General features: G+C 52.8%; 1 protein-coding gene across 1 annotated transcript in view; it reads right to left on the bottom strand.

Annotated features, from left to right (window-relative positions):
- Positions 1-24,721, bottom strand: part of DUOX1 (dual oxidase 1) — a 31,696-nt gene extending 6,975 nt beyond the window's left edge. The window contains exons 1-27 of the mRNA XM_040226438.1: positions 24,589-24,721; positions 22,422-22,505; positions 22,065-22,229; positions 21,133-21,320; positions 20,776-20,977; positions 20,505-20,671; positions 20,077-20,137; positions 19,858-19,954; positions 18,142-18,232; positions 17,082-17,184; positions 16,648-16,820; positions 14,646-14,821; positions 14,317-14,435; positions 13,366-13,503; positions 12,589-12,702; positions 11,614-11,813; positions 10,765-10,950; positions 8,296-8,521; positions 7,930-8,023; positions 7,490-7,665; positions 5,594-5,663; positions 5,251-5,382; positions 4,213-4,391; positions 3,751-3,981; positions 3,107-3,206; positions 2,769-2,818; positions 1,224-1,351 (exon numbers count right to left, since the gene is read on the bottom strand). Coding sequence (XP_040082372.1) covers positions 1,224-1,351; positions 2,769-2,818; positions 3,107-3,206; positions 3,751-3,981; positions 4,213-4,391; positions 5,251-5,382; positions 5,594-5,663; positions 7,490-7,665; positions 7,930-8,023; positions 8,296-8,521; positions 10,765-10,950; positions 11,614-11,813; positions 12,589-12,702; positions 13,366-13,503; positions 14,317-14,435; positions 14,646-14,821; positions 16,648-16,820; positions 17,082-17,184; positions 18,142-18,232; positions 19,858-19,954; positions 20,077-20,137; positions 20,505-20,671; positions 20,776-20,977; positions 21,133-21,320; positions 22,065-22,229; positions 22,422-22,505; positions 24,589-24,646 — 3,708 coding nt within the window. The 5' untranslated portion in view covers positions 24,647-24,721. The remainder of the gene's footprint in view (positions 1-1,223; positions 1,352-2,768; positions 2,819-3,106; positions 3,207-3,750; positions 3,982-4,212; positions 4,392-5,250; positions 5,383-5,593; positions 5,664-7,489; positions 7,666-7,929; positions 8,024-8,295; positions 8,522-10,764; positions 10,951-11,613; positions 11,814-12,588; positions 12,703-13,365; positions 13,504-14,316; positions 14,436-14,645; positions 14,822-16,647; positions 16,821-17,081; positions 17,185-18,141; positions 18,233-19,857; positions 19,955-20,076; positions 20,138-20,504; positions 20,672-20,775; positions 20,978-21,132; positions 21,321-22,064; positions 22,230-22,421; positions 22,506-24,588) is intronic.
- Positions 24,722-25,044: the final 323 nt, after the last annotated feature.

The following is a 25,044-nucleotide window of genomic DNA, read 5'->3' as shown; positions in this document are numbered from 1 at the left end:
ACCAGTCTTGCTCTCAGAGAACAAGGCTGGCCACTCTTCTGGATCTAGATTTTTTTATTTTTTTTAAAGCCGCTTTATCAGCAGGAACAAAACTATCATCTCCACCCCTAACAGTAACAGTAACCCAGATTCTAGGGCTGTACCCATTATCAAGAAATTGGTGAGGAAGGCACAAATTAGCCACAGCTTCCAAAGAAACAAACTCATGAGTTCTCGGAAACATCTAAGCTGAGGCTGGGTAGTTATCTCCAGAACCATTAAGTGCTGAGCCTCAGGCAAGATGGAACCAGACATTCTTACCTCCCAGTGAAGACAGAGCTGCACCTGGGAGGGGGCAGGGCGGACAACCAGTGCCATCCGGACCCAGGCAATGAAGACCTTTCTCCCTTTGTCTTAGGACAAAGAAGACCCCTGTGTGCAGTTGTATCTGGAGCCAGGTGACCTATAGGGCTGCCATGTGTGAGTTCTGCATGTCTTGAATCCTGGCAGCCAGGCTATCACCAGTGGGGACATCAGAGCTTTAGGACTTGGTTTACCTTCTCAGCAAGGCCCTCAGGGTGCCCTTTGGGGAAGTGCCTGTGTCTGTGAGGAAGTCAGGCCAAGCAGACCCATGCCACAGCAGTACAGATCAGAGTCATCTCTGGAAACAGCCACTGAAGTAACAGAGAGCAAACCCAGGGGAAGAGGGAAAGGGAACAGGAAGGAGAGAGGCAGGGAATCTGAAGGAAGGGAGGCAGGAGCCCAGGATAAGAAGGAAAGGGGAGAGGTGGGGTCTCAAAATCCATTTTATCAACAATCCAAAGAAGACATTTTGAGCAAGTTCATTGACATTACAAGTGGCACTTAGCTAGCTGGATGGGGTAGCTAACACCCCAGAAACAAAATGGCAGAACCTACTTAAGGGTGCGTTTCTCTTTAAAAAGACAATGCTCCCTTGAGTGAGTTCACCCAAGATCCCAAACCACCACCCAAAGAGGGGAAAGACTGGCTGGGCAGAAGTGATGTGGAGGTGTCTGGAAGGAATGTAGATCAGCCTGGTAAGGCTGCTACTGCAAAACACATGCCAGGGAGTCAGCCTTCTGAGTGCTGCATGTTGGGTCAGTCTACCTGAGTGCCCCATACTATAATCTCCATCTTTAAAGGTGGATGTCTCGGCCATCGCTGCCTCCCTGGGAACATCCACCCAGACTCTGCTGGCCTGGTTCATATCCAAAACCCCTCACCAGCACATAGAGCAGGATGTAGAGGTGATGGGTCAGCCAGAAGCCCCGGAAGCTGCAGCGCCGGAAGTGGCGGGAGGCGAAGACGTACATGATGGCGAGAATCAGGAGCAGCATGACTCCCGTGAGACCTGCAAAATTAACACGGGGTGAAGGCAGAGGAGCAGGGCCACACAGAGCCGGCTGTTCTGAGGCTCCCAGGGTCCCCTCTCCACTCCACAGCTCTAGGCGAGTGATAGAAACCCACCATCCTTCCCTCTTCTTCTCCCCGACACCACTGATAATAGGCGCCTTTCACTTCACCAGACCCTGCTTGTCCTTCATAGACCGTCACGATTGTTATGTCTCAAGCACCCGTGTCATTATTTGTTTCATATCTGCTACTTTCTCGACTCTCAGGTCCACAAGAACAGGGCTAGGCTAGTTCACCACTGCACTCGGGTGCCTAGTATAAGGCCTGGCACACCATGGGCCTTAGGAAAATGTGTGCTGAGTGAATGAATGGACAGGGCAGCTACTCTGAGTCCTCTGAGTAGAACTCCAGATGTTGTAGGCCCTACCCTTGGGGAGTCGAGGCTTGGTCAGGGTCCAGGTAGTACTCTACCTGGCAGCCACATCACAGAGCATGAACACTGACACAGTGAATGAGTGGGACCACACCATCACTGCTCATCACTAGAGCCCCTCTGAGTTCCACCCACCCAGACCTGGTGGGAGACCCCTCCTCTCACAGAGGATCCTAGGCAACACTGGAGCCATTCCAGAGAATGGTCCCTCAAGTGATCAAGGAGGAGGAGGCAGAAGTGAGGAAGATTAGAGCCCTGTAGTGTGGAAAAGCAGAGATTAAGAAGGGATCTAGCCAAAGCCTGTAAGTCCTGAATAGAGAGGAGAGCGTAAACACGGCTTGATCCACTAAACCCCAGTGTGCAGGATCAGCAAGCACTCTCTGAAGTTCAAAGCAGATCATTTTAGGGTTTAAAGAAAAATAAAAAAACAACATGCTGTGCTTTACAGAAAGGAATGTAGAAGATGTGTTACCCCAAGGAGGGAACAGACTTAAAATATAAATAGCTTCAAGAAGCATTTGAATAGCTTCTCAGCTAATAGCTCTAAAATGGGTGATTATGGGGAGTGGGGAATATGCCCTAAACGGCTCTTGTCAAGACTACAGAACGGAGGGGGAAGGGTATTTGCCAGGCCCCATGAAGAGCCCAGCCCCTCCCCCATGTAGCTGGGGCACAGCATTCCTCAAAGTCACTGTCACGGTAGGTGTGTGTGTTCTGTTCGGGTGGAGGGGATACACTACTGTTCCTCAGAGGGAGTAACTAGCTCAGAACTGGAGGAGGAGCCCAGCCAAGCTCTTGAGAGAAGGCCTGGAATGCAGTCCCCTACAGCCCAGGAAAGCGCTCTGGGCAAGGACAGAGCCTGGCTCACGGTCAAGGCCAGGAGCACCAAGCCAGAGTGATTGGGCTGCCTGTGGCAGGCAGAACCCAGAGCCTGGCAATCAGAGCCAGGCCCAGAAACACACGCAGCAGAGAGGGCTCTCACCTGGCACAGTCTGGAAGAACCACCAGTAATACTTCTGGGGGAACTCAGATCTGTGGGGAAGGGAAAGCAAGTAAGGGGATGTCTAGGACTTTCAGAGAGGACCCTCTAGAGGAGGCACCCCAAACCAGCCACCAGTCTCCCTTCCTGCAACTTGGGATTCAGGGCTCAGGATGATGATTGTGCTCTAACCTGGAGGGGGACCCACTCCTAAGCCAAAGAAAATTTCTTTCTTTTTTGAGCCAAGAGAATTTCTGCAAAGAATTTCACCCTCTTCACCCCCAGGCCAGGCCACACACACAAACACTCTCTCTCTCTCTCTCTCTCTCTCTGTCTCTCACCCATTGTCATGGAAGAGGCCAGGAAAGAGGCAGGAGAGGACGCTGAGCGGGCTGATGGAGAAGAGGTACACGTTCACCACATGGCCTGCACTGTGTAAGACTGAGGAAGACCAGACAGTAGGGATGAGCCTGGGGCCAGCCCACTGCAGGTGCTCAATGCATTCAACCCCAGCAGGAGGACTCCAGCCAGCCAGAGTTGGGGGCCTGAAGAAGGAGCCTGGGGATCTAGACTTCTGGTTTCTAATCAGCCTCCTGTTCCTCCCGTGCCTCACATACACATTATCCGTGAAAACCACACAGGTCTGAAATTATACTATTAGAAATTCATTCCTTTGGTTTCTCTCGCAGAATTATGTTTTAAAACATAAAAGCTGGGGGAGATCACACACTATTATGTGCACTCATTTTGGGGTGTGAGTGACTTGTCAGTGGGAAGTGGTGAAGTGGACTTGATAGCCTGGGGCAGTGAGGGACTCCTGGGCTTACTTCACACCACCGCGGGAGCCACCGTCATCCTATGAGAAGGACATTTAAGACTCACGGTCACACTGCACGCGGGTGGGGAAGAGGGGGGCTCTCAGAGGAAGGGGAGCCTGCAAGGGGCGAAGGAGGTGGAGAGGATCCCAGAGACTCCCAGGCCCTGCCTGTGAGGACGATGGCAGTAGAGGCAATGAGGCGATGGAAGTCCACGGCGGCGTCGAAGGGCACGTAGCGGTTGAGGAAGGTCTCTCTCAGGAAAGTGATGAGGTTGCGGCACATGGTGAGCAGGATGTAGGAGAACATGAAGGAGATGCTGGCCGCCGTGCCGCGTGACAGGATGATGCCCACACGGGTGGTGTCCGTGATGCCCTTGTGGTGAGCCGCAAAGGCGTAGTCTGCAGAGGGACCTGGCTGGTGAGCTCAGCGCAGGCCTCGGCCCGCGGCCACAACTGCCGGCCACAACAAGCCTCCCGCAAGCTCTAGCCGGCACGTCCCTCCCCTGAGGCCCCGCCCCCAGGGCTGTCACTCATTGCCGCCCCGCCCCGGGGCTGTCCGTCACTCGCCAAGGCCGCACTCCCAGGGCTGTGGCTTACTGTAAGCCCCGTCCCTCCACGGCTGTCACTCACAGTAGGCTCTCTCCAGGAAGAGGCCCCCCGCAATCGCGTAGAACACCGCCAGGCAGCCGATGTGGCGCCGGTAGTTTTCAACGAAGCGCTTGAACTGCTGCACCGTCTGGTGACGACGGCTGCGTTGAAACTTCTCTCGGTGAGCCTCGGTGAACAGCAGGGGCTGGAACGATGTCACCCTGGAAGACAGGAAGTCTTGGTTCTCGGCTAAGGACCCGATGCTAATATGGACCTGTTCTCCAGAGAGGAGAAAGGAGCATCAAGTTATTTAAGACAAAGTAGGGTGTAGACCTCAGTTCAGTTTAGTCGCTCAGTCGTGTCCAACTCTTTGCGACCCCACGAATCGCAGCACGCCAGGCCTCCCTGTCCATCACCAACTCCCGAAGTTCACCCAGACTCAGGGCCATTGAGTCGGTGATGCTATCCAGCCATCTCATCCTCTGTCGTCCCCTTCTCCTCCTGCCCCCAATCCCTCCCAGCATCAGAGTCTTTTCCAATGAGTCAACTCTTCACGTGAGGTGGCCAAAGAACTGGAGTTTCAGCTTTAGCATCATTCCTTCCAAAGAAATCCTAGGGCTGATCTTCAGAATGGACTGGTTGGATCTGTGTAGACCTCAAAGGCTCCTTAATGCCACCCTCCTTAAGCGGGCTGTCAGTGAGGGGATGCCCTTGCAAATGGTCACTCGGTCACTCTTCTTCCAGTTCGTAGCTCTCAATTCCCACCAGCTCCATTCTCATCCTTTACTGGAGGCTCAATGGACTCTTCCTCCAGGAAGCCTTCCCTACCTCCCAGGCATAGGTGACTACTTCCTTGAGCTCTGAAGCCTCCTGTTCTTACCACTATTATAGCATTCATCAGTGGGACACTGTACTATCACTGTACCAGACTATCTCAGCAGACTGTGACATTCTTGGGCAAGGACTGTTCATCTTGCCCATACCCCCAATGCCGGCACAGTGCCTGGAGTTAAATAATCAATGTGTGCGTGCCACAGGGATGAGTGAACTGCTTGGGCTAAAGGGAAGGAGCAAGCATACTTCTTGCCAAACCTCCGGCGAATCTCCCGGGGAGGGTCTGTGTCACTGGGGCACTGCAGTCTCCACGGTGTCAGCTCCACCTCAATGTCAGCGTCCTTCCGGGGACAGCGAGCACTCACTCTGGGAGAGGGGCTAGGACAGGAATGCAGATTAAATGGGACCTCGGCCACCTTAGCCACCAGATTCTCTGCTGCCCCTCCCACAGGGTTTTCTCTGCCCTTTTCTAATTTGCATGAAAGCACTACTTGGGCTAGTGAAGGTCCTGATCCCAGACATTCTAGAAAAATAAAAAGCACCTCCCTGACCCCAGCTCTCCCTCCAACATCCCCAGATGAGGGCTTACCAGAGCTTCTCCTGGCTGATGTAGGAGGCTCGCCGGCAGAGGTCCTTGATGACTTCAGGTACCTCCACCCCTGCAATGCAGAGCCAGGCTAGCTAGAAGCTCAGGGTCCAGGGCCCAGGAGGACCTATCTCAAATGCACACCACTCACCCATGTCCGGACACTGTAGAGGGCCCCTGGCCAGTACACTGCCTCTGGGTGAGCCAGCCTCAGTCTGTGGTCCCAGTGGTAGCTGGACTCAGCCATGAGGGGTTAAAGGAGAGGGTTTGAAACCAAGGTGGCCAGGCAGGCTCCCTTGAGTATGTGTCCAGTTTCAGTCCCACACCTGAGACTGGTATCAGGCTTGTGGGCTAGGGTTCAGGAACTGTACACAACCTGCCTGCTAAGACTACTCAGCCATAAAACCCTGCTAAAGACCCTCTGGCTTAAAACTCCCTGGAGTTAAGTGTAGACTCTAGGTAGTACATGTATGGGAGATGACTATAAAATTCTTTCCCCTTTTCTGTGTTTGAAAGTGCTTGTAATAAAATGTTAGAGGTTGGGAGGAACCCTCCCAGAAGCCGCTAGCGCTAAGGGGCAGGGCAGGACTGAGCTGCAAATCCAGGTTCTCACAGGAGGCCTGGGAACGTCCAGGTCACTTTCAAGTGCAAAACCAGCCTTGAAGATTACCCTGGTCTACAGCCCAGAGGCCAAAGTGACTAAACTGAATTTAATGAAATGAGTGTTTTAAAACAAAGTATAGATGTCTGTCCTCTCAAATGGTTCAGCAAACAACAGATGTGGGAAAATGGTAACAAATGGCGAATGTAGATGAAGGGCAAAGGGATGCTCCTTGTACCATTCTTACCCCTTTCCTGCAGGTTCATTGTTTCCAAGTGAAATACAGAGGAGACAGCAAAGCACAACAACAATTAAAAACCAAGCAGAATAGTGCTCAATGCTAACATTCAACTTAATCCTCAAGCCTGGTCTTGGATGTCCCCAGGATTCTGGTCTAGGCTCACTTCTTGGCACCTGTCCCTGCTTTCCCCTCAGGCCCAGGTGCCTGTCTGGGAAAGGTGGGAAATTGAAGAATCAGGAGTGCTGGGTCTGTGCTCTACCAACCCCCCTCTCACCCTGGGGACCAGAAGCCCTGACCAGAGGCCCAGCTGTGTCTTGTACAATTCACCCCTCACCCCATCTGGGCTGCTCAGGCCCCCAAATTCTCATAATACTGGGAGGGACTGGGTTTGGTTTCAACATGTCCCAGTGAGAATTCCAGGCTGTGAAGACTCTGTAACAGCCCAGAGGAGGCCACAGGCAGTCCCTCTGCCTGCTATCTGGCCCCTCCTCACCCTGACTCTAGCCCCTACTCACCTGAGTCAGACATAGGTGGGGCAGGTAGTCAGGGGGAGGGAAAAAAAATAGAATGGGACTCCATATACTCAGCAAACATTTAACGAGCACTCCTCCAAGGGGTAAGGTGGGAAACAAAACCAGCAGCCCACTGCCACCATCAGACACCCCAGCTGAGATGGGTATGGGCAGATACAAGGAGACACGTCTTCCCTCCTGACTTGGGCACTGGGGCCTTTGACAGGAAAGCAGAATTCCAGCTGCAATCCCCCACCCTATCCTGACCCTGCCCACCCCACCAGCAGGGTTGCACTATGACTTTTCTGGGCCATGGGCACTACTGCCTTTCTGCATTAAAAAAATATATTTTAATAACTATGTTGGTATAAAGAAGAATATAATCCAGGCTGGATACTTAACATATTTATCACCATTATTATATTAATTCTTCTGACTGTAAAAAATATATAAACATTTCCATGGCACCTCAAAGCATGTGGACCCTAGGCAGGTAAATGCTGTGCCTACTAACTGAGTCAGCCGTGCCCAGCCGGCTGCCCCACCTTTGACACAGAGCTGCGTGAAGCGGAGCTCGCTGTCGTGGTCCCGCAGCATGAAGTGGAAGTCCTCCCATGTCAGCTCCTGCTTGTCCTGGAAGCCTGACTCCCGGAACATGGACTCCACCACCTCGGCCAGCTGGGTCTTGGTCAGGCAGTTGTTGGAGATCTCGATGAAGGACCTGGGGCCAGGGGGAGGGAAGCCATCAGGCCCCAACAAGCAGCCTGCAGCTTAGATGCAAGGCCATGCCAACAGGCCTTCAGAGCTGAGCCAGCATGGAAGGGTCCTGACTGACTAAACCCCAAGCCCCCTCCTAGTTACAGCAGTCTCTGGCTATATGGACTCTATATCTGCTGTTTACCTCCTGCTCCCTCCTTCATGGCCCCCCTCTCTTCCACACAGTTCTTGCTCTGGCCCACTCTCCCAGCTCTCCTGCAGCACCAACCTCAGCATTCTGATGAACTCATCCTTGGAAATGAGGCCATTCCCATCAAAGTCATACATGCGGAACATAAGGCGAGACTTCTCCTCGGGGGAGCCTGGGAGAAGAAGGACCCTGTGAGAGCCTCGGTCCACCTGCCTACACCCCAGGCTGGCCAGGAAGAGCGTCACACTGGATCGACCCGCTGCTGGATGCAGCCAGGGTTTGCTCTGCTTCCTGACCCCTACCAGGGCATTCCCAGGTGTCTGCCACGACTGGAGACCTAGCCCCAGTACTGCCCCGTGTCTTAACAGGTCAGCTGCACTCCAGCCTCAGTCTCCAGCTATACTCATCTCTTCCTGTCTAGGTAATCACTCCCTCCTCCCTCACCTTTCATGAAGACCACCAGGATATCGAGGAACTCCCGGAAGGACAGGTAGCCATTGCCGTCTTTGTCGGCCAGAGAAAACATGGACTCCACAAACATGTCCTGGGGCTTGAGGCCCAGGGACTCGGCAAACTCAGCCCGGCTCAGCTCACACGTCAGGGCCTCCCGCACCTTCTGCGATGAGTCCAGGGGCAGGGCCCCTGCATCTGCTTGGTCGATGTCCAGCACCTGTACTTGGGCAGCAGCAGAGGGGGGAGACAAAAAGACAAGGCTTCCTTGACTTGAAGGCCAGTGCAGGCTTTTGGTGCCACCTTTTAAGGCGACTGCTCAGCAGCCCTACCACTAAGCACTAGCCCATCAGCCCTGCGGGTGGTCCCTGGGCCTCTGTATTAGCTGATTGGGCCAGAGGTGCACACTTGACCCAAGAAGAAGGCCTGAAATTGAGACTGGGAGATTCCCAGGACAGTCTTTACCTGAGTGTAAGAAAACAACCACACTGCTCCTTCATGTGCTCAGAGACACAGAGACAGGAGGAAGTGGGGGACAGGGGGTTGGACTTGCATGGTGGTCCAGTGGCTAAGACTCTGTGCAGGGGGCTTCGATCCCTGGTCAGGGAATTAGATCCCACATGCCACAAGTAAAGTTCTAGCATGCCTCAACTAAGACCTGGCACAGCCACATAAATAAATAAAAGGAAGCAGGGGCATGGAGAAAATGGAGGCAGACTGAGACAAAAGAGGCCTTGTTGATGACAGCTTTCCCTTTCCTGGTCCCTTTCAGGCCAGATCACAGTCTTCCCTTTGGACTTCCTGAGACACCACTATGTCCTCAGATACAGCTTGAGCAGGTGTCTCTTATCTCCAAAGGAGTTTTTTTTTTTTTTTCCCAGGGAAGCCTCTCCAAAGGAGTTTTGACTGAGAACATCCTCAGCTGGGCTGAGAACACGTTGGGCTGGGGCAAGGGGAGTTCTCATGGCAGGTCATCTTCAGCCCACCCTCCCAGGGGCTGCCTGATCATAAAGACAGACAGTGAGGGAAGCAGGCTACTGCACCTGTCCTCCCTGCCTGTCAACCAGGGGCCTCCAGGTCCAGGACTGGCTGTGATTTCATGAGCTAAACCTCATTGCTTCAAGCAAAGTGCTGTGGTAGAAAGAGCCCGGGGCTGGAGGCAAGAGATCGGGGTTCATGTCCCAACTCTGCCACCCACTCACACTGCATGACCTCAGGTAAGTGTCTATTCAGCTGTCTGGCATTCATTTCCTCACCTGTCTTTCTTATATCACAGGGTTATTGTAAGAACCAACGAGAGGTTGTGTGGAAATGTTTTGAAAGCACTGAGCAGATAGAAGGGGTTGGCAGCTACCCGCAGAATACAGTAACACACCCTTGACAGTTCCCAGCATAGGGAGTTCCCAGAGCACTTTGGGTCCTAAGCTGAGAGGAGGTGCCCAGGACCTGGCAATGAGTCACCCCAGTGGGGGTCCCTCCACTCTCCTGCACACTCAGGTTCAGCTTGTTGGAGGAGTGAATGACATGGCATGTGCCGGGCATGTAATGAATGACCATTAAATAGTACCTTCCTTCATAAATCCTTTCCCCAGTCAGCCAGCCCTGCTCCTTCACCTCAAACATTCATTTTCTTCCCCTCTACTAGGCATCTCTGCTCAGCCCTTCATGCTGCTTTCTTCTGAGACAAAATTTTTCCAACTTTTTTTGAGTGCTTACCAAATCTCACCTCCACCAAGACTACCTTACATCGGCCTGAAGCCTTGCTACCTTTTCTAAACTCTTAGACCACTTACTTCCTGGATCTCTTTTGTAGCTGTCATTCTTCCCAGTTATCTTTCTTCCTGTGCTCACACCATCTTCCTGGTGGGATGATAAACTCCACTGGTGGGGGCCCATGCTGTATTTATCCTTCATCTCCCAAGCTTCTCCTCTCCACTATTCTGCTCCCAGGCTGCCTGCGTTTCTGTACCAGATAGGGACTCAAGTCCTTGCAATTCTCTTTCTATCTTGTTTACCCACATCCTCCCAATAGACTCAAAAATCTGCAAGGTGGACACTAATGTCCCATCGAGGCCTCTGACAGCTGTGCTCCCCCAACGACACGTGGCCAAGGGCCCCCATACTGCTCATTTCATCCTAAGTTCCTGCAGCCACTGGGGCAGGATGAGCTGCATGAGGGCAGCAAAGTGGTTAGCTGTGAGGAGTGAAATAAGAAGTGACACATTCAGATAACCCCCTTCCTGGGCATTGCTTCCCTGGAGTCTTACAGACGAGGGTGGGCGTGGGAAGGGGGCAGGAACATCTCCTTAAGCAAGGTCAGGTAACTTGGCCAAAATCACAGCAGAGTTGATTGTTAACTAAGAACTCAGGGCTTCTAACCTTCCCTGGTGTCAGCCCCTGACCTCACACAGGTATACCACTACAGGCAGACCCACGTGGACAGAACCGATCCCACATACACACCTGGGAGAAAAGGTGCCTGAAAAAGGTCTCCAGGAGGTGGCTCCGCTGCTCCCGTGTCACTGCGCCCCTCATCAACTCCTGCTCTCGCAGCTCCCACTCCTGGAAGCTCAGCCCACTCTCCTTCAGAGCGCCCCGCAGGCTCTCCACCATCACCTGCCGTTCTTCCTCCAAGTCAAATAGCAGCACCTATGGAGGAGCCACCGGAAGAACAACCACGTGTCAAGGCCTTGTAAGGCCAGAAGGTTTACGTGAATCTTGTTTTTTTTTTGGGGGGGGGGGGGGGGGCGGGCAGGGGGCACTGGAAAAAGCACCCTGGCCAAAGAGATATTGTTACTCCTGGGCTCCATGGAGTTAGGTGGCTTGCTTGTAGGTGCAGAGGTAGCAGGCAAAGGCACGTGTGCAAAGCTATTCTTCCTCTCTAATCCATACTGGAGAAGGGAGGGGAAGGCGGGAAGGGCAGAGGATGGAGAGGCCCTGGAGCTCCACAGAGTCAGAGTCAAAGACCAGCATCTGACTGAGCTCCCCTCCAAATCTCTAATTCACCAGATCCTGCAGCCAGGGACAGGAAAGAGGGCCCAGCTTCTTCTAAGGACACTCAACTAGGGCCTGCCACGGCATTCGTAGAAAGGAAGGGGGCAGACTGAGTCTGCAGGCGCAAAAGGGACAGTTGAGACTGTGGTATCCAGCAGACTCAGCAGCACAGACACATTCCAGTTTATCTCACTATCCAGCGCTCCACCCAGGGACTAGGAGCCAGAAACCCTGCCTGGCCCGGGGCCCCTCCCCTCCACCCGGCTGCCCCCATGGCTGTGGCTGCAGACAAAGAGCCAGGGGCCGGCTGGGCCATACCAGGTCATACTCCTTGGGGATCTTGAGCAGCAGGGCACGGCGTCCGTGGTTGCTGGACAGGATGAGGTTGACCTGCTGTGGGGGTCGCAGCTGGACAGTGCGGAGCACAGAGAGCCTGCCGTCCACCACGTGGATCTGCCCGGGCTGCAGGTGCACCAGCACAGGCCGGCAGGGCTCCTTGTGGCCCTGCCATTCTATTGCTGGAGAGAGATGAGGCTGGGTCAACTGGGGGCTTCCTCCTCACGCCCTACCCCTCTGCCGCCTCCTGGAGGAAGAGGCTGGCTCGGGGCTGGAGTTAGATCAAGGCCTCTGAGCTCCATGTCCTGTCCTGGGTACTGGCAGTCATCCCCGGCAGACAGTCGCGCCTCTAGTCCATGAGCAGCATAACTACCATGTCCCAAGTATTGACTATGTGTCCAACACTGTACTGAGTGCTTTGTGTGAACTACTTTATTTAATCTTCACAAATCCATGAGGTTAGTGCTATTGTTATTATCATGTTACAGATGAGAAAAAAATAGGTTTAGACAGATTAATATTTGCCTGAAGTCCAATAGCCCATAGGGGTGGAACCAAGATTCCAATCCTCAGTGAATGTGACTCTAGACCTTTAATGACTTCCTGTTGCCTGAAATTCCAGTGTGAGACACTGCAAAGCAGCAGTTCTTGGGAATTTGTGCGTCACAATGAGCCTGTGAAATGTAGGCAGGGTCCCGTGATTCCTCCTTGTGAGTCTATCACATTCTGTTTTTGGGGAGGACCAGTGAGAGGAGCTAAGGAGGATGGAGAACTTCTGATTCGACTCCTCCTGATGCCCCAGTGACTCTTCCTGCCTGACCTGGCCTGTCCAGAGGCCTAGAAAAGGAAAGCCTTTGCCCTAGGCTGTTGAGGGATGCAGAGGCTGTTGAGGGATGCAGTGGCTGTAGCCTGGAGTTGTGATCTCCCCTCCCCGACCCTGGCCAGCCCCAGGCCTACCTTTTATGCCCCCCACGAGCTTCTCGCACATGATGCTCTGGCGGTTTTGGCCCTGGAGTCTCTTTAAATTTCTCCTCCGGAGCTGGGCAACGATCCAGGCACTGAGCAGGCTCACTGAGAGGCAGAGGCAGTAGGATGCTCAGAGGAAGGTAGAGGTCTGGGGAGATCAGTGGCTTCTTTCCCAGGTTTCTTTCCTTGGGAAGAACCCCTGCTGTCCTCACCTCCTATTCAGTTGTCTCAAATTATGAAGTACCCTGGGAGGGAGGTGCTCTGCATCCCACAGGAAGCTTTGTGGAGCATCTAAGGTGCCTGCCTAACCTTGCCTGCTTCTACCACTTGGGTCCCTTCCCAGCTAGAAATTGGTCTTTGTGCCAGAGACTGGACCCACTCTACCAGGCTGCTGATCGATCCACACACTTAGTCAAAGATAAGTCCCAAGCCGTTGCCCCAGCAGCTACATCCCAGACCTGCTCCTCAGGCAGGTATTTGCTTCTGACAGTTTCCCATGCCCAGGCTCCTGCAAATTGCTGTGGATTGTGGGTTGCCCATGGCTCCTGAACCAATCTGGGCCCTGCAACGGACCCCAGAAGAACAGGAAGACAATTCCCCCTGGAGCTGACTTATGTGTAGCTTTAATACTTCTCACGTCCCGCCTGCTCTGATGTTTTCATCTCCTCGGAGGAACAGTACTCTGCATTGGTTGGTTGTCATAGATGCAGCTGACCCCACCCCCAGCTGACACCTCTCACCCAGCCCCACCCTGCCCATCACTTTTACCCAAGGGGAAGCAGCACAGAGTCCCGATGGTGACCCCGAAGCCAAATCCACTGCCTTCAAAATAGTCCCGCATGATGGGGGGAGCACAGGCTGGCAGGCCTTCGGTGCTGAGCTGTCCTGGCTGTGGGCAGGGGTCTCCTGGGGAGAGAGAAGAATGTACAGGCCTGGGGGTGCTGGGTCACAAGCTCAGGACAGGATCACTGAGGAGGTTAGGGTGGCAGAAAGAGTTTTGGGGAGCAGAGGAGAGGGGGCTTCTTACCCCTGTCATTGTACCAAGAATGTGGCATCTGCCTACTTGGGTAACATGTGGGATAAAAAAATGAACCTCAACCTGTCTCTCCCCAACATGCACATAATACACACCCACGCACACATAGAGCCCTGCCCTCATCACTGCAGTGGGATTAGGATATCCTTGGCCACCTGATGCAAAGAGCCAACTCATTGGAAAAGACCCTGATGCTGGGAAAGATTGAAGGCAAAAAGAGAAAGGGGTGGCAGAGGATGAGATGCTTGGATGGCATCACTGACTCAATGGACATGAATCTGAGCGAACTCCAGCCGGTAATGAAGGACAGAGGAGCCTGGTATGTTGCAGTCTCCATGGGGTTGCAAAGAGTTGGACACAACTTAGCAATGCAACAACAACAACAACAAAGGATAGCTTGGCCCCCACTATGCTATAACCATCCTGGCCAAATGTGAGCCTCCTCACCAGGTCTCTCTGCATCTCAGTACTATCCTCACTTGGGTACCTGCTGGGGTTTTGCAGAAGGGACCCTACATGGCTGTGTGTGGCTACCTGGGGCCCCAGAATCCAAGTCTTTGGGGGCAGAATCAGGGTCACTCCCCACATGAAGTCTACTACCCAGCCACCCTGAACCAAGTCCCCAGCTCGGGAGGGCTGAGGCACCAGATCCCAAACCCCACCAAGCACCCCGGGCCACTCACCATCATGCCAGAAGAAGACACTGGGCTGCAGGGCACCAGGGTCCACCTTGGTGACAGCTACTAGGACATCCCGTAGGGAAGTGTTTCTGATCTCTGCAATCTCTCTTTCAGAGAACAGCCTGGGAGTGGGAGAGGTGGGGAGCTGTTGAGATGGGTGAGAGAGGCAGGCCCCTAGGCCCAGGAACCCAGATGAAGGAAAAGACAACAGAATGTTGTGGTGGGAGTGGTGGGTCAGCTGGGAGTCAAGGGCCCATGAGGGCCATTCATGGGCAGAGGGTTTGGGACCCAGGCTGAGGTAGAGTCTGAGGCAGGATCCAGGCAGGCCTTACCCATTCTTGCTGTTCTCAAACCAGTAGCGGTCGCCATCTCGCAGTCGCACAAACTGATCAAGGACGATGGTGCTGAAGAGGGGTCCAGGGTCCCCGTGGCTCTCCAGGAGCCCCCCAGGGAGTAGCTCCAGCCGGGACAGGTCCTGGTTGTACAGGGCCGCCGTGGCCTCCAGCACCTGGAGCCAAGAAGGGAGAGGTACAAAGATCGAGTACCTGCCCTCCAGCCAAGAGCTGGCTCCCAGAGATCAGCCCCAGGGATCATCATAAAAAAGTGACAGTGACAATAAATCACTCATTATGCCCTGGGCACTGCTCTGAATGCTTTCTATAAGTTGACTCATTTATGAGAATTCTCTCACAGACTCAGCTGCTTATTTTATCAAGTTAAAACAGGCAGGCAGTCCCCTAGGTCACTTGTTCTTGAAAAGGTATGACAGTTGAAGGGTCAAAATCAGCACGAAAGTTGAATGGTTGAATGATGAGTCAGAAAAAGCTTCTAATCTTTACAGGTTAAAAAAAAGTTTGGAAAATCGAATCCCTTCATATCCATTGCCTTTTAGAGACAGTATACGAACAATGTCGTCCCCCTGACTTTTACTGTAGTTCTTTTCTCCACAATGTAAATAAGCACTGTGTGCTGTGCTGTGCTTAGTCTCTCAGTCGGGTCTAACCCTTTGAGACCCCGTGGACTGTGACCCGCCAGGCTTCTCTGTCCATGGGATTCTCCAGGCAAGAATACTAAAGTGGGTTGCCACGCTCTCTTCCAGGGGGGTCTTCCCAACCCTGGGATTGAACCCAGGTGTCCTGCATTGCAAACAGATTCTTTACCATCTGAGCACTGGACCAGCTTAATTCCAATGAGGCCCAACTGAAGTTAAGGATTTGCTGCCTTTGGCATAGCTGGTGATTCCTATCTACATGTTGATTTTATAAAGGTTTCAAGCCTCATGGACATATCACTTCTTTATAGCCTTTCAATTCTCCACTTTCCAATAATTTTATAAAATAGTGAGGGCAAAAGCAATAAAATAATTATTTACTGCTAGCTTCCCCAGTGGCTCAGAGGTAAAGAATCCACTTCAATGCAGGAGAGGCAGGAGATGAGGATTCAATCTCTGGGTCAGGAAGATCCCCTGGAAGAAATATGGAAACCCACTCCAGTATTCTTGTTGGAAAAACCTCATGGACAGAGGAGCCTGACTGGCTACGGTCCATGGGGTTGCAAAGAGTCAGACACGACTGAAGTGACTGAACACAAGTGTAGAAGCAATGCTGTGCCCAAAAGGTAAGACAGCCAGAACTGGTCTGCTGGCTGGCAGGCCACGCTGTTTGCCCAGGTGATAGCTCAGAGTGTGATAGCTGACTCTCCAAAAGCAGCTTGAATATTGGCATATGAAAGTACAGTTTGTTTCTGAATTAAGGACCTGCTAAGCAATGGCACCCCACTCCAGTACTCTTCCTGGAAAATCCCATGGACGGAGGAGCCTGGTAGGCTGCAGTCTATGGGGTCACTAAGAGTTGGACACGACTGAGCAACTTCACTTTCACTTTTCACTTTCATGCATTGGAGAAGGAAATGGCAACCCACTCCAGTGTTCTTGCTTTGACAATCCCAGGGATGGGAGAGCCTGGTGGGCTGCCATCTATGGGGTCGCACAGAGTTAGACATGACTGAAGCGACTTAGCAGCAGCAGCAGCAGCAGCAAGCTCATTCAGGGAGTTGTTGGCAAGAGTAAATGAGATGAACCCTATCAAGTGCAACAGATGCTCTCTAAACATTTGCTGGATTTGCACAATCACAGAGTCTAAACCTGATCCTGCTGGTCTGGTAACTTCCATCCTGGTGTGTGATCCTGGGAAAAGCGACCTGGGTGAGCTCTGCCCCTCTCACCAGGGGCTTGTCTCTGGTGCCTGTGTCTTGCTGTCTGTCTTCTGTGTCTCAACTCAGTGTGCCCTGGACCTCCCCCCCAGCCCCACCACCAGGGGCCCAACCCCTCCTCACAGTGCCATCCCTCCCAGAGAGGGCTGGGTTGATGTCCTGCCATCTGGTAACTGGAGGCAGGCCCAAGGTTGCCCTGGCCTTGGTGTAAGAGGGCAGGCCCAGATCTCGGCCCCGGAGCAGGCAACTGGCCAGGTGGTCTGTGCGGGAAAACTTCAGGGGCCCAGGCCAGAAATCTGGGGATGAGATACCGAAAAGTCTGAGGGAGCTCCTGGGCCTCATGTCCAGGTTCCCACCAGCCCTGGGACCCCAGCCATCCCCACACAGAGGGAGCTGTGGTCTGCAGGTCAGAAGCTCCGTCAGCAATGAGAGAGTGCAGGTATCCCACACCCCGTCCCCCCGACCCGGCATGCCTCCCTGCCAGGTTCTGGAGCTCCCACTGAACTTCTTCCCAGGGGCCAGGGCTGCATCGCCTGCAGGGACAGCCTCAGCCTCACCTCGCAAGTCCTCCACCACCACATGGTCCTCTCGCTCAGCGATCTGGGAGGCCATGCCCAGCAGTAGCGCATCCACATCTTCAGCTCTCTGTAGGTTGGGGTGCTTTAGGGGTGGGGAGAGGGGAGAGGTGTGGCTAAAGGAGCCAGATGTTGGGCAGTCAGGCTCCCTCAACCCCACACTTTGGGTCCTGGGCCCACCCAGTCCTGCTGTTTGCTCCCAAACTGGAGGGTCATTCCTCCTCTACAGCTTGATCCCCTACTCAGGATGAACAATGTCCCCATCCATCCAGAGCACATGCTGCTAGGACACAGGTCTCCACAAGCACAAGGGACCTAAAACTTTACTTCTGTCTTAGGAAACTTGATGGTATGGTTGCCAAAGGCACTAGGTCTAGGTCTTGGCCCTTGCTCTGTTAGCAACCAGTTGTGTGACAGGACCTCTCTGAACTCAGCGTCCTGCCCTTAAGAAAAGGGCCTTATTAATAAAATAAAATAAGTAAAATAATACAAAGGTATTAGCAGGACACTGACGTCTCTTTCAGCCCAGATCTATGACTCTGCTTTCCTCTTCCCTCTTTCCTCTTACCTGCCCTCTATGAACATACTACATGGAGTATCTGATGTTGCTTTAAACGAATGGTTAATGCTCCTCACCCCTAGTGGCCTGGACAGATGATTCCTGTTAATCTCTCAGAATTCCTCCCTCCACCTTGCCCTCCTCACACACGCTGCCCAGGTGTGTCTAACTGGGAAGTTTCCTTGGGGGAAGGGATGGCTGGAGTACTCCAGTGCCTACAGGGGGGAAGAAAAACCTAGGAAGAAGTGACACATATAAAGCCACATCTGCACAGCCCCTCACACTGCCCTGAGGTAGGGGAGGAGGACTGACGTTTGACGTGCACAGCTACCTGGCCATCTCAGACATTGGTAGGGGAGAAGGCTGAGGTGCCCTGGGCTGCCTCCTCCACCCTGGCCCATTCCAGTTGGCTGCCTCAGTCCACTGCCCACCTTTACCACACACCCTCAGAAACACACACACACAAACACCCTCAATCCTGACCTCTCGGCTCCAGTAGCTGTTGCAGACCCGGAGAGCTCTGGGGACACTTGAGTTCCTATTGACGACCCCCTGGAAGTGGCAGCTGGCATTTCTGAAATGAAAGGAGCAGGTTAGTGGTGACTGAGGCTATGAAGTCCTAATATCAGGCACGCATCAGCTCTGGTCTCCAAAACTAGAGCCAAGGACCCAGGTCATTGCTTCCCTAAGGTGGTGTGTGGTCAGGTCCTGAACAATCTGATTTTTGGAAGGTCCCTCTCTCCACATTAGACCAAATTTCTAAAACTGTATCCCATATTTTGCCATGTTTCATTTTCTCTCACTCTTTCTTGACAGATAAAGATATGGATATGGATATAGATACAGTTATAGATAAACTGTCAACAGAAAAAAATGCACAACATAAGAGTTGTGAGTTCCAGCTTTATTCAGGGAACTTACTGAGGACTATAGTCCAGGAAACAGTCTCTGAGTAGCTCTGAGAGGACTGCTCCAAAAAGGTTGGGAGAGAAGCTAGTGTATATATATGATTTTGGCTAGAGAATGGGTGCAAACACTCATCTCTGTAGAAGGTTACTGCTAGTCATGAGAATCAGTTATCTTGGTTAATGGTTTTTGTGTTTTTCTATGTATGGGGAGATAAAATAATATGGGTTCATTCAAAACTTTTTTTCTGAGATATCTCTATCTATCTAATGAGTCTGTTTTTCCAAGGCACAGAGTGCCTTATCCTTTTTTTTGTCCCAAATTCTTTTTCAGGATATACTGTTGGAAGATAGCTGCAGTGGTCAATTCCACAAGTGGTTCCTTGTGGAACTGGATGGTGGGCAACATTCTTTATACATATATGTATATTTATGTATGTAAATTAAAACATATAAAAAGGATTATTAATCATTTTCTTGAAATTACTTGTCTATGGATAACTCAAGTACTACAATTTCTTAGCCATCATCAGCCATATCCAGAAATAGTTTTAGAGTAAAAAAAATCTAATCCATGAATTGTTTTCAATTATAATGCAGCTGGAAAAAAAAATAGACTACCATGCTTTGTTTTATATACTTTTAACTTAATATGTATGTTTTTGAAGTTTCCCTCTCGTTATTTTGGAGCCAACACTTTTCTCTTCAGCTCTCACACATTTTTATTGTAACGCCCTCCAAAGGCTTATAAGCCCCATGTTCTGTTCTTATAGCTAAAAATGCCCCCAGTGTAGTGTCAACACCTGAGGTGCAGACCTGGGGGCTTTGTGATTCACCCTCTGAACCTCAATTAACTGGTCTTTAACTGGGGTGATTAATATCTACACCGTTGCAAAAAAGTGGACATTAAGGTGCTTAAAAACCGCTGAAGGGGACTTCCCTGGTGGTCCAGTGGCTAAGACTCTGCTCATAATGCAGGGGGCTCGGGTTTGAGCTCTGGTCTGGGAACTAGATCCTACGTGCTGCAACTAAAATATCCTGTATGCTGCAATGACGACTGAAGATCCCACCTGCCGCAACTAAGACCTGGCTCGGCCAAATAAATAAATGAATATTAAACACACACACACGCACATGTATTTTTTAAAACAATCGTTGTCCTTCTTTCCTTCCCTAGTCACTGTTCTTTGGGGAATGGGCATACTTCAGATTGATAAGCCTGTCCTGAGAGCAGATTTTTCTCAATATGTACCCCCAGTCCTCCACACACAAAACACCTGAGCCCCTCTCTCACCTCATGTAGACGCCAGGGGGCACCATGGTGGAGAAGAACTGCTCAGAGGCAGCCAGGAACTCCGGAGAGATGCTGGGGTCCAGGAAAGGGCGGTATCCTGGCCGGAGCGAAAAGGAGATTGCATTGGTAAGATTTAGCCCTTAAATCACCCAACTTCCTCCCGCCTCCACCAAAAAAAGTTCCAGCAAGCTCTCCCTTCCTTCCTCCCCATCCCCTCACCTGCATATTCAGGGGGCATTTTTCGCAGGAAGCTGGGCAGCCACTCATACATGGCGATGTTCTGAGGGTCAAGAGAGGGGAAAGGGGAGGCCAGCGCTGGAGCAGCCAGGCCACGAGGGATCTGAGTTCAAGGAAGGCTTAGGAGGGAGATGAGGACCAGGCAGGGGCAGTCACGGGAGAGACTCTCAGACAGGAGAGGTGCGGAGGTTCCTGTTCCCTACAGGCAACCAGGGCAGCTGGGTGGGGAGCCGGCTGCGAAATAATCATCAGAAAACCTCCTGCGTGAGTAGCGCTTTGCCTGCTTATCACCCTCAGGGGCTTTTCCTAGATGGCAGCTCTCTGGGGAGGGGGGGGGGGTGGTTTCTGGCGGGGTCGTCCAGGACCGAGGGCTCTGGAGTCTCCCGGGGACCAGGCCGTGGGGGACCCACCTGGTAGGTGGCGATGACCCTCTTGCGCGCGTGCTGGAACAGCTCCTCGTCCCCCCAGAGCGGGTTCCGGCTGGCCAGTTTCTGCGCCCACAGGTTGTGATAGCGGAACCAGAGCAAACCCAGCGCCTGCAGGAAGGGCTCGCGGTTCCCTCGCTCGGCCCCGAAGGCTGCACGCGCCGCGGGAACGCAGGGAGGAGATGAGCGCGGGCTGGACCGCGGGGCGCCCCTCGCCGTCCCTCGACCGCGCCCCGCCCGGTCCCCGCCGCCTCACCGTAGAGCCCCCGCGGTCCGCGGCGGCCAGTGGTGGGATCTGGCGGCGTCCACATGAGCAGCGGGGCCTGCGCGGCCCGCGGGAAGGCGGGGTCGGGCCCCGACGCCAGTTCCCCGCCGGAGAAGCTCCGCAGCTCGTCGCTCCAGGAGTGCGAGGAGCCGTAGATGGCGCTGCCGTCCAGCCAGCCGGTCACCTCGTTGGTCTGCGGGGACGGCGGGAGGCTGAGCCGGGGGTCGGGAGGCCAAGCAGGTCCGGGAGGGGTGAGGGCCCGCGGGTGTCGTGGGTGCGGCGGGATGGGGTCCTCTCCGCGGTTGCCTCGGGTCCCGCCAGCTCCCCACCCCCGCCTGCCGCTCTCACCAGGTCCCGGGGGTTGCTTGGGCTCTGTCCGGTCTCGGGGTCCCAGCGACTCCTCTGGAAAGGCAAGACCACATCCCCGCTCTGGTCGCGATCGAACACGGGGTCTCCGGGCGGGATGTGGATGTTGAGGAACTCGGCTGGGCAGCCAGACTTTTCCACACTGACGAGGTCCGACAGCACGTGGTAGCCTGCCAGCAATTGGGGAGGGCTTGGTAGGGCCAGCAGAGGGCCCCTCGGGCCTTGTATGTAGACCCCCAGCTCCTTCCTTTCAAGCTTTAAAACACTCAGAAGCCATTACGGGCAAGTCTAAGCCTTGACCTCCCCACCCCTTACAAACCCTTTGTCCAAACTGTTTTCATTGTCAAGTTTGGGCTTCTCCTTGGTAACTGGGAGGTGCCCGTGACTGTGCCTAGGCAGCAGGGTTGGCAGCACTGGCTGTGACATGCAGCTGGGAGCAGCCTGCCCAGAGGGCCTGCCAGCCTCAGTGGGATGCTGCACACTGGAAAGCAAATATGGGCACCAGGGATGGCCAACAGGAGCTGAGCATTCCTGCTCAGAGCCAACAACCCCTAGTCAGTGGGGTCAGGCCCACCTAGCACCCCCATCCTCAGCCTTTGTACCAGAATCAGCAGCCTGCCCTGAAGCTGTCCTAGGAGCCACAGGGGCAGAGTGAAACAGAGTCCCATCATGAGCCCTTCAGGATTATGCCCATGGTCCTCTCTTCCCACTCCTATCAATAGCTTAAGTGGTGCAGATTTATGCCTCTCTTCTCCCCCTGCTCCCACGCCTACCCCCCCACCCCACTGACTCCTCTTCCATCTCTCACACCGCTCTCTCAGACCCTCCGTCACTTTTCTCTGTCACTCCCTGATGACACAGAGGTGTCCAGCTGACCCCGCAGACCTCCCTTCCCCAGAGGTTGAGGCCCTCACCGAAGAAGACCCCCAGCACTGTGCGGTTTTGCAGTGAGGCCAGCCCTGCGGGGCCCCTCATGGCAGTGTTGCTCAGGGCCCGGGGGTTAGGCAGGTGAGGCTCTCCCAGGGGCTGGTACACACCATCTGCATAGCTAGCTGGGACCAGACGCTGTAGCCGAGAGCCTAGTGGAGGAGAGGGAAGCACAAGGATGAATTCTCAGGGGGCTCCCGGGCCCCTCTCCCAGGCTCCTCTCCAAACCACAGATTCTAAAACTTTAGGAATGAAGCTTTTCCAGGTACCAGCCAGCCCTTGCCCTTTAGTGGTGACTACTATCCTGACCCTGCAGCTCTGGTCTCCACTTGGCTCTCACCTACCTTTGCTGCCCCATCTGTGCTCCATGAGGTTGTTGTACCACCCATCAAATCGCTGCACCTCCCATGAAATGGAGTTCTGAGATCCTGTGTGAGAACAGAGGGAAGGGGCAGCTGAGCAAGTCAGTGCAGGAGAGGACAGGCTGGGTACGGGTCCAAGGATCCTGGCACTTGGAGCAGCAGAAAGTGGACACCCAGCACAGTGCAGGAGGAAGGGTACAGAGGGAAATCACCCAGAGCAAAGTGATGTCCAAATTCAAGCCCAATCTTTAAGCTGCTCAGTGGGAAAATATGGCAGGGAGCACTAAAGTTGTGTAACTGGTGTCTACTGATAAATGGCCTCAGAGAGGAAGAGGAGGGTGGAGGAGAGCAGTGGCGATGGGGCAAGGGAGGCAGGAATCTTCTACTGCCCTCACACCTCAGCTCCCTGGGGACAGAAACTCTTCCCAGCCCTAAAGCATCACACAGTGCAAGAGTCAGCCACTCTTCCACCCAGGGAAGAACGTCATTCTGTGACTCACCTGTGGACAGGGGCAGAATGGAGAGGGGCTTGGCCCTGTCCCGTTGAGCAGAGCTCAGAGCAAGGGTGTGAGCCATGGGGCTGTGGCTTTGGGGCCTGTTGCTACTCAGGTCTTTTCTCCAGTTTCTTGGGTGGGATCAGGGACTGACTGGTCGTGTGGATAACCTTGTTGCCTCCTCTTCTGGGGCATTATGTTCCCCACATAATTCCTCCTAGTGATTCTATTTTATTCTCCAAAAACTAGGATCTAGGAGGAAGCACTCAGCTGTTGAGGGAAGAACTCAGGCAATGGGGGCAGAAGGAAGAGTGTCGATGTGGAGCAAGGATGCTTCTGGTCAGTAAATCAGACGACCAGCCAGATTCCTTTCCTTAGACTAGGAAGTTACAGGGCTTAGGCTCCCTCTCTGCTCACCTCAGAGAACAGAGTAAAGAAAAGGACTCTCATCATCTAGAGAAATTGTCGTTCCACTCAGACCAAGGACAGGATCTCAGAGCTACCTTCCTGCCCCATGACTGCAGACACATAAACTCAGCAGGGGATCTGAGATGGAAGATGACTCAGGCTGTGATGTTTGAGCAAAGAATTCAACTAAGGATCCAGGACTTGGGGCAGGAATTAGGGCGGCCACACACATGTGATTTCTAAAATATGATGAGCCAATGGCAGAACAAGGAGGCCACCTCTTGGGTAGGGCGTGGGGGAGAATGCCTCTGGGAATAAGAGGCAAGAGCTGGGGGAAAAAATGGAAAATGCAAGGCCCAGGGAAGGAGAGGACTGGGAGGAATGGGACTGTGAGCAGCTTTGGCAAGGGAGAAGCTGCAGGGGCTGTCTCACCATCCTATGGCCTCCAGCCAAGACCCATCATTCCACAGACTTTCTCTTCTTGCATCTCCTACCCCTGATGATCAGGGACTTGCTCTTTTACACCTAATTTGTGGCACCTTAATGCCACTTTTCTCTGCAGAGACATAGACTACAGAGAATGGCCTCAGATTTTAGTAAGAGGCTGTCCAAAGCTGAAGTAACAAGATGAAACTCTCATGGAACTTATTGGGCTGGTGTTTCTTTCTGGGTTTTTTTTTTTTTTTTTTTTTTTTGCTGCACACCAAAACTTGCAGGATCTCAATTTCCTGACCAGGGACTGAACCCAGGCCATGGCAGTGAAAGCCAGGAATCCTGACCACTAGGCCACCAAGGAACTCCCAGATCTTAATGGGTTTTTTTTTTTTTATCATATTGTTTTAAGACACTGGTGACTTCGCTTCAGCTTTGGGTCCAATCTGAATCCAAGATTCTTTTTTGTTTTGTGCATCTAATCAGTCATTTCCTCTATGAGGTGACTTTATGAAGAACAAGAGAAGATAGAGGAGAGAGAAAGGGCCCCCAGACTGTAAGGAATACAATAGGAAGTACTGACACAATTGAAGGCTCTCTAGTTTTGTGTGTTTGGGGAAATTTTTCATTCCATTACCATTCATCTAATCAAGAGGCTTGAAATGAGCACTCACCATGTGCAGGGTGCTGTGTTAGCTAGGGACTAGGGATACAAAGTGACACAGCTTGAAAATGACACAGCTTCTGTCCTTGGAGGATCCTGGAGAACCCTGGGTTCCTCTGCTCCTAGCCTTGCTTCTCTAGTCTGTACTCACCCATGGGTATCCATGGTCCAACCAGGAGTGTCCATACCAGAGCAAAGTGGAAGCTCATGATGAAAATGTTAATAGGGCTCAGGTGTTAGAGCACCCTAAAACAGAGACCCTAGAAAAAAGACAAAGGATGGAGAAAATGAGCTCTAGCAGTTCAGGAGAGTCGGGGTCTCTGGAAGCCCTTTGAAATCAAGGCATGGGAGTGGGCCAAGGCCACGGTATATAGCAAATGGCAGGAGACTCACTCTCTCCCAAGAATCTTTCATTCATTCAATGAACATGTGATAAGCACCCACTACATGGTAGGCACTGACCTAGGCACTGGAGATTAAGTGATATAGCAGACAGAAACCTCTGCCTTCCAGGACTTTAAAGTAAAATTAATTGGAAACCTTGCTTTTTTTTTTTTTGTCCATGCCACACAGCACTCGGAATTCTAGCTTCTGACCAGGGATCGAA

This window comes from Oryx dammah, unplaced genomic scaffold, assembly GCF_014754425.2.
Source record: "Oryx dammah isolate SB20612 unplaced genomic scaffold, SCBI_Odam_1.1 HiC_scaffold_26, whole genome shotgun sequence".
Lineage (NCBI taxonomy): Eukaryota > Metazoa > Chordata > Mammalia > Artiodactyla > Bovidae > Oryx > Oryx dammah.
The sequence above is the reverse complement of the archived record's forward strand: the minus strand, read 5'-3'. Positions and strand labels throughout refer to the sequence as shown.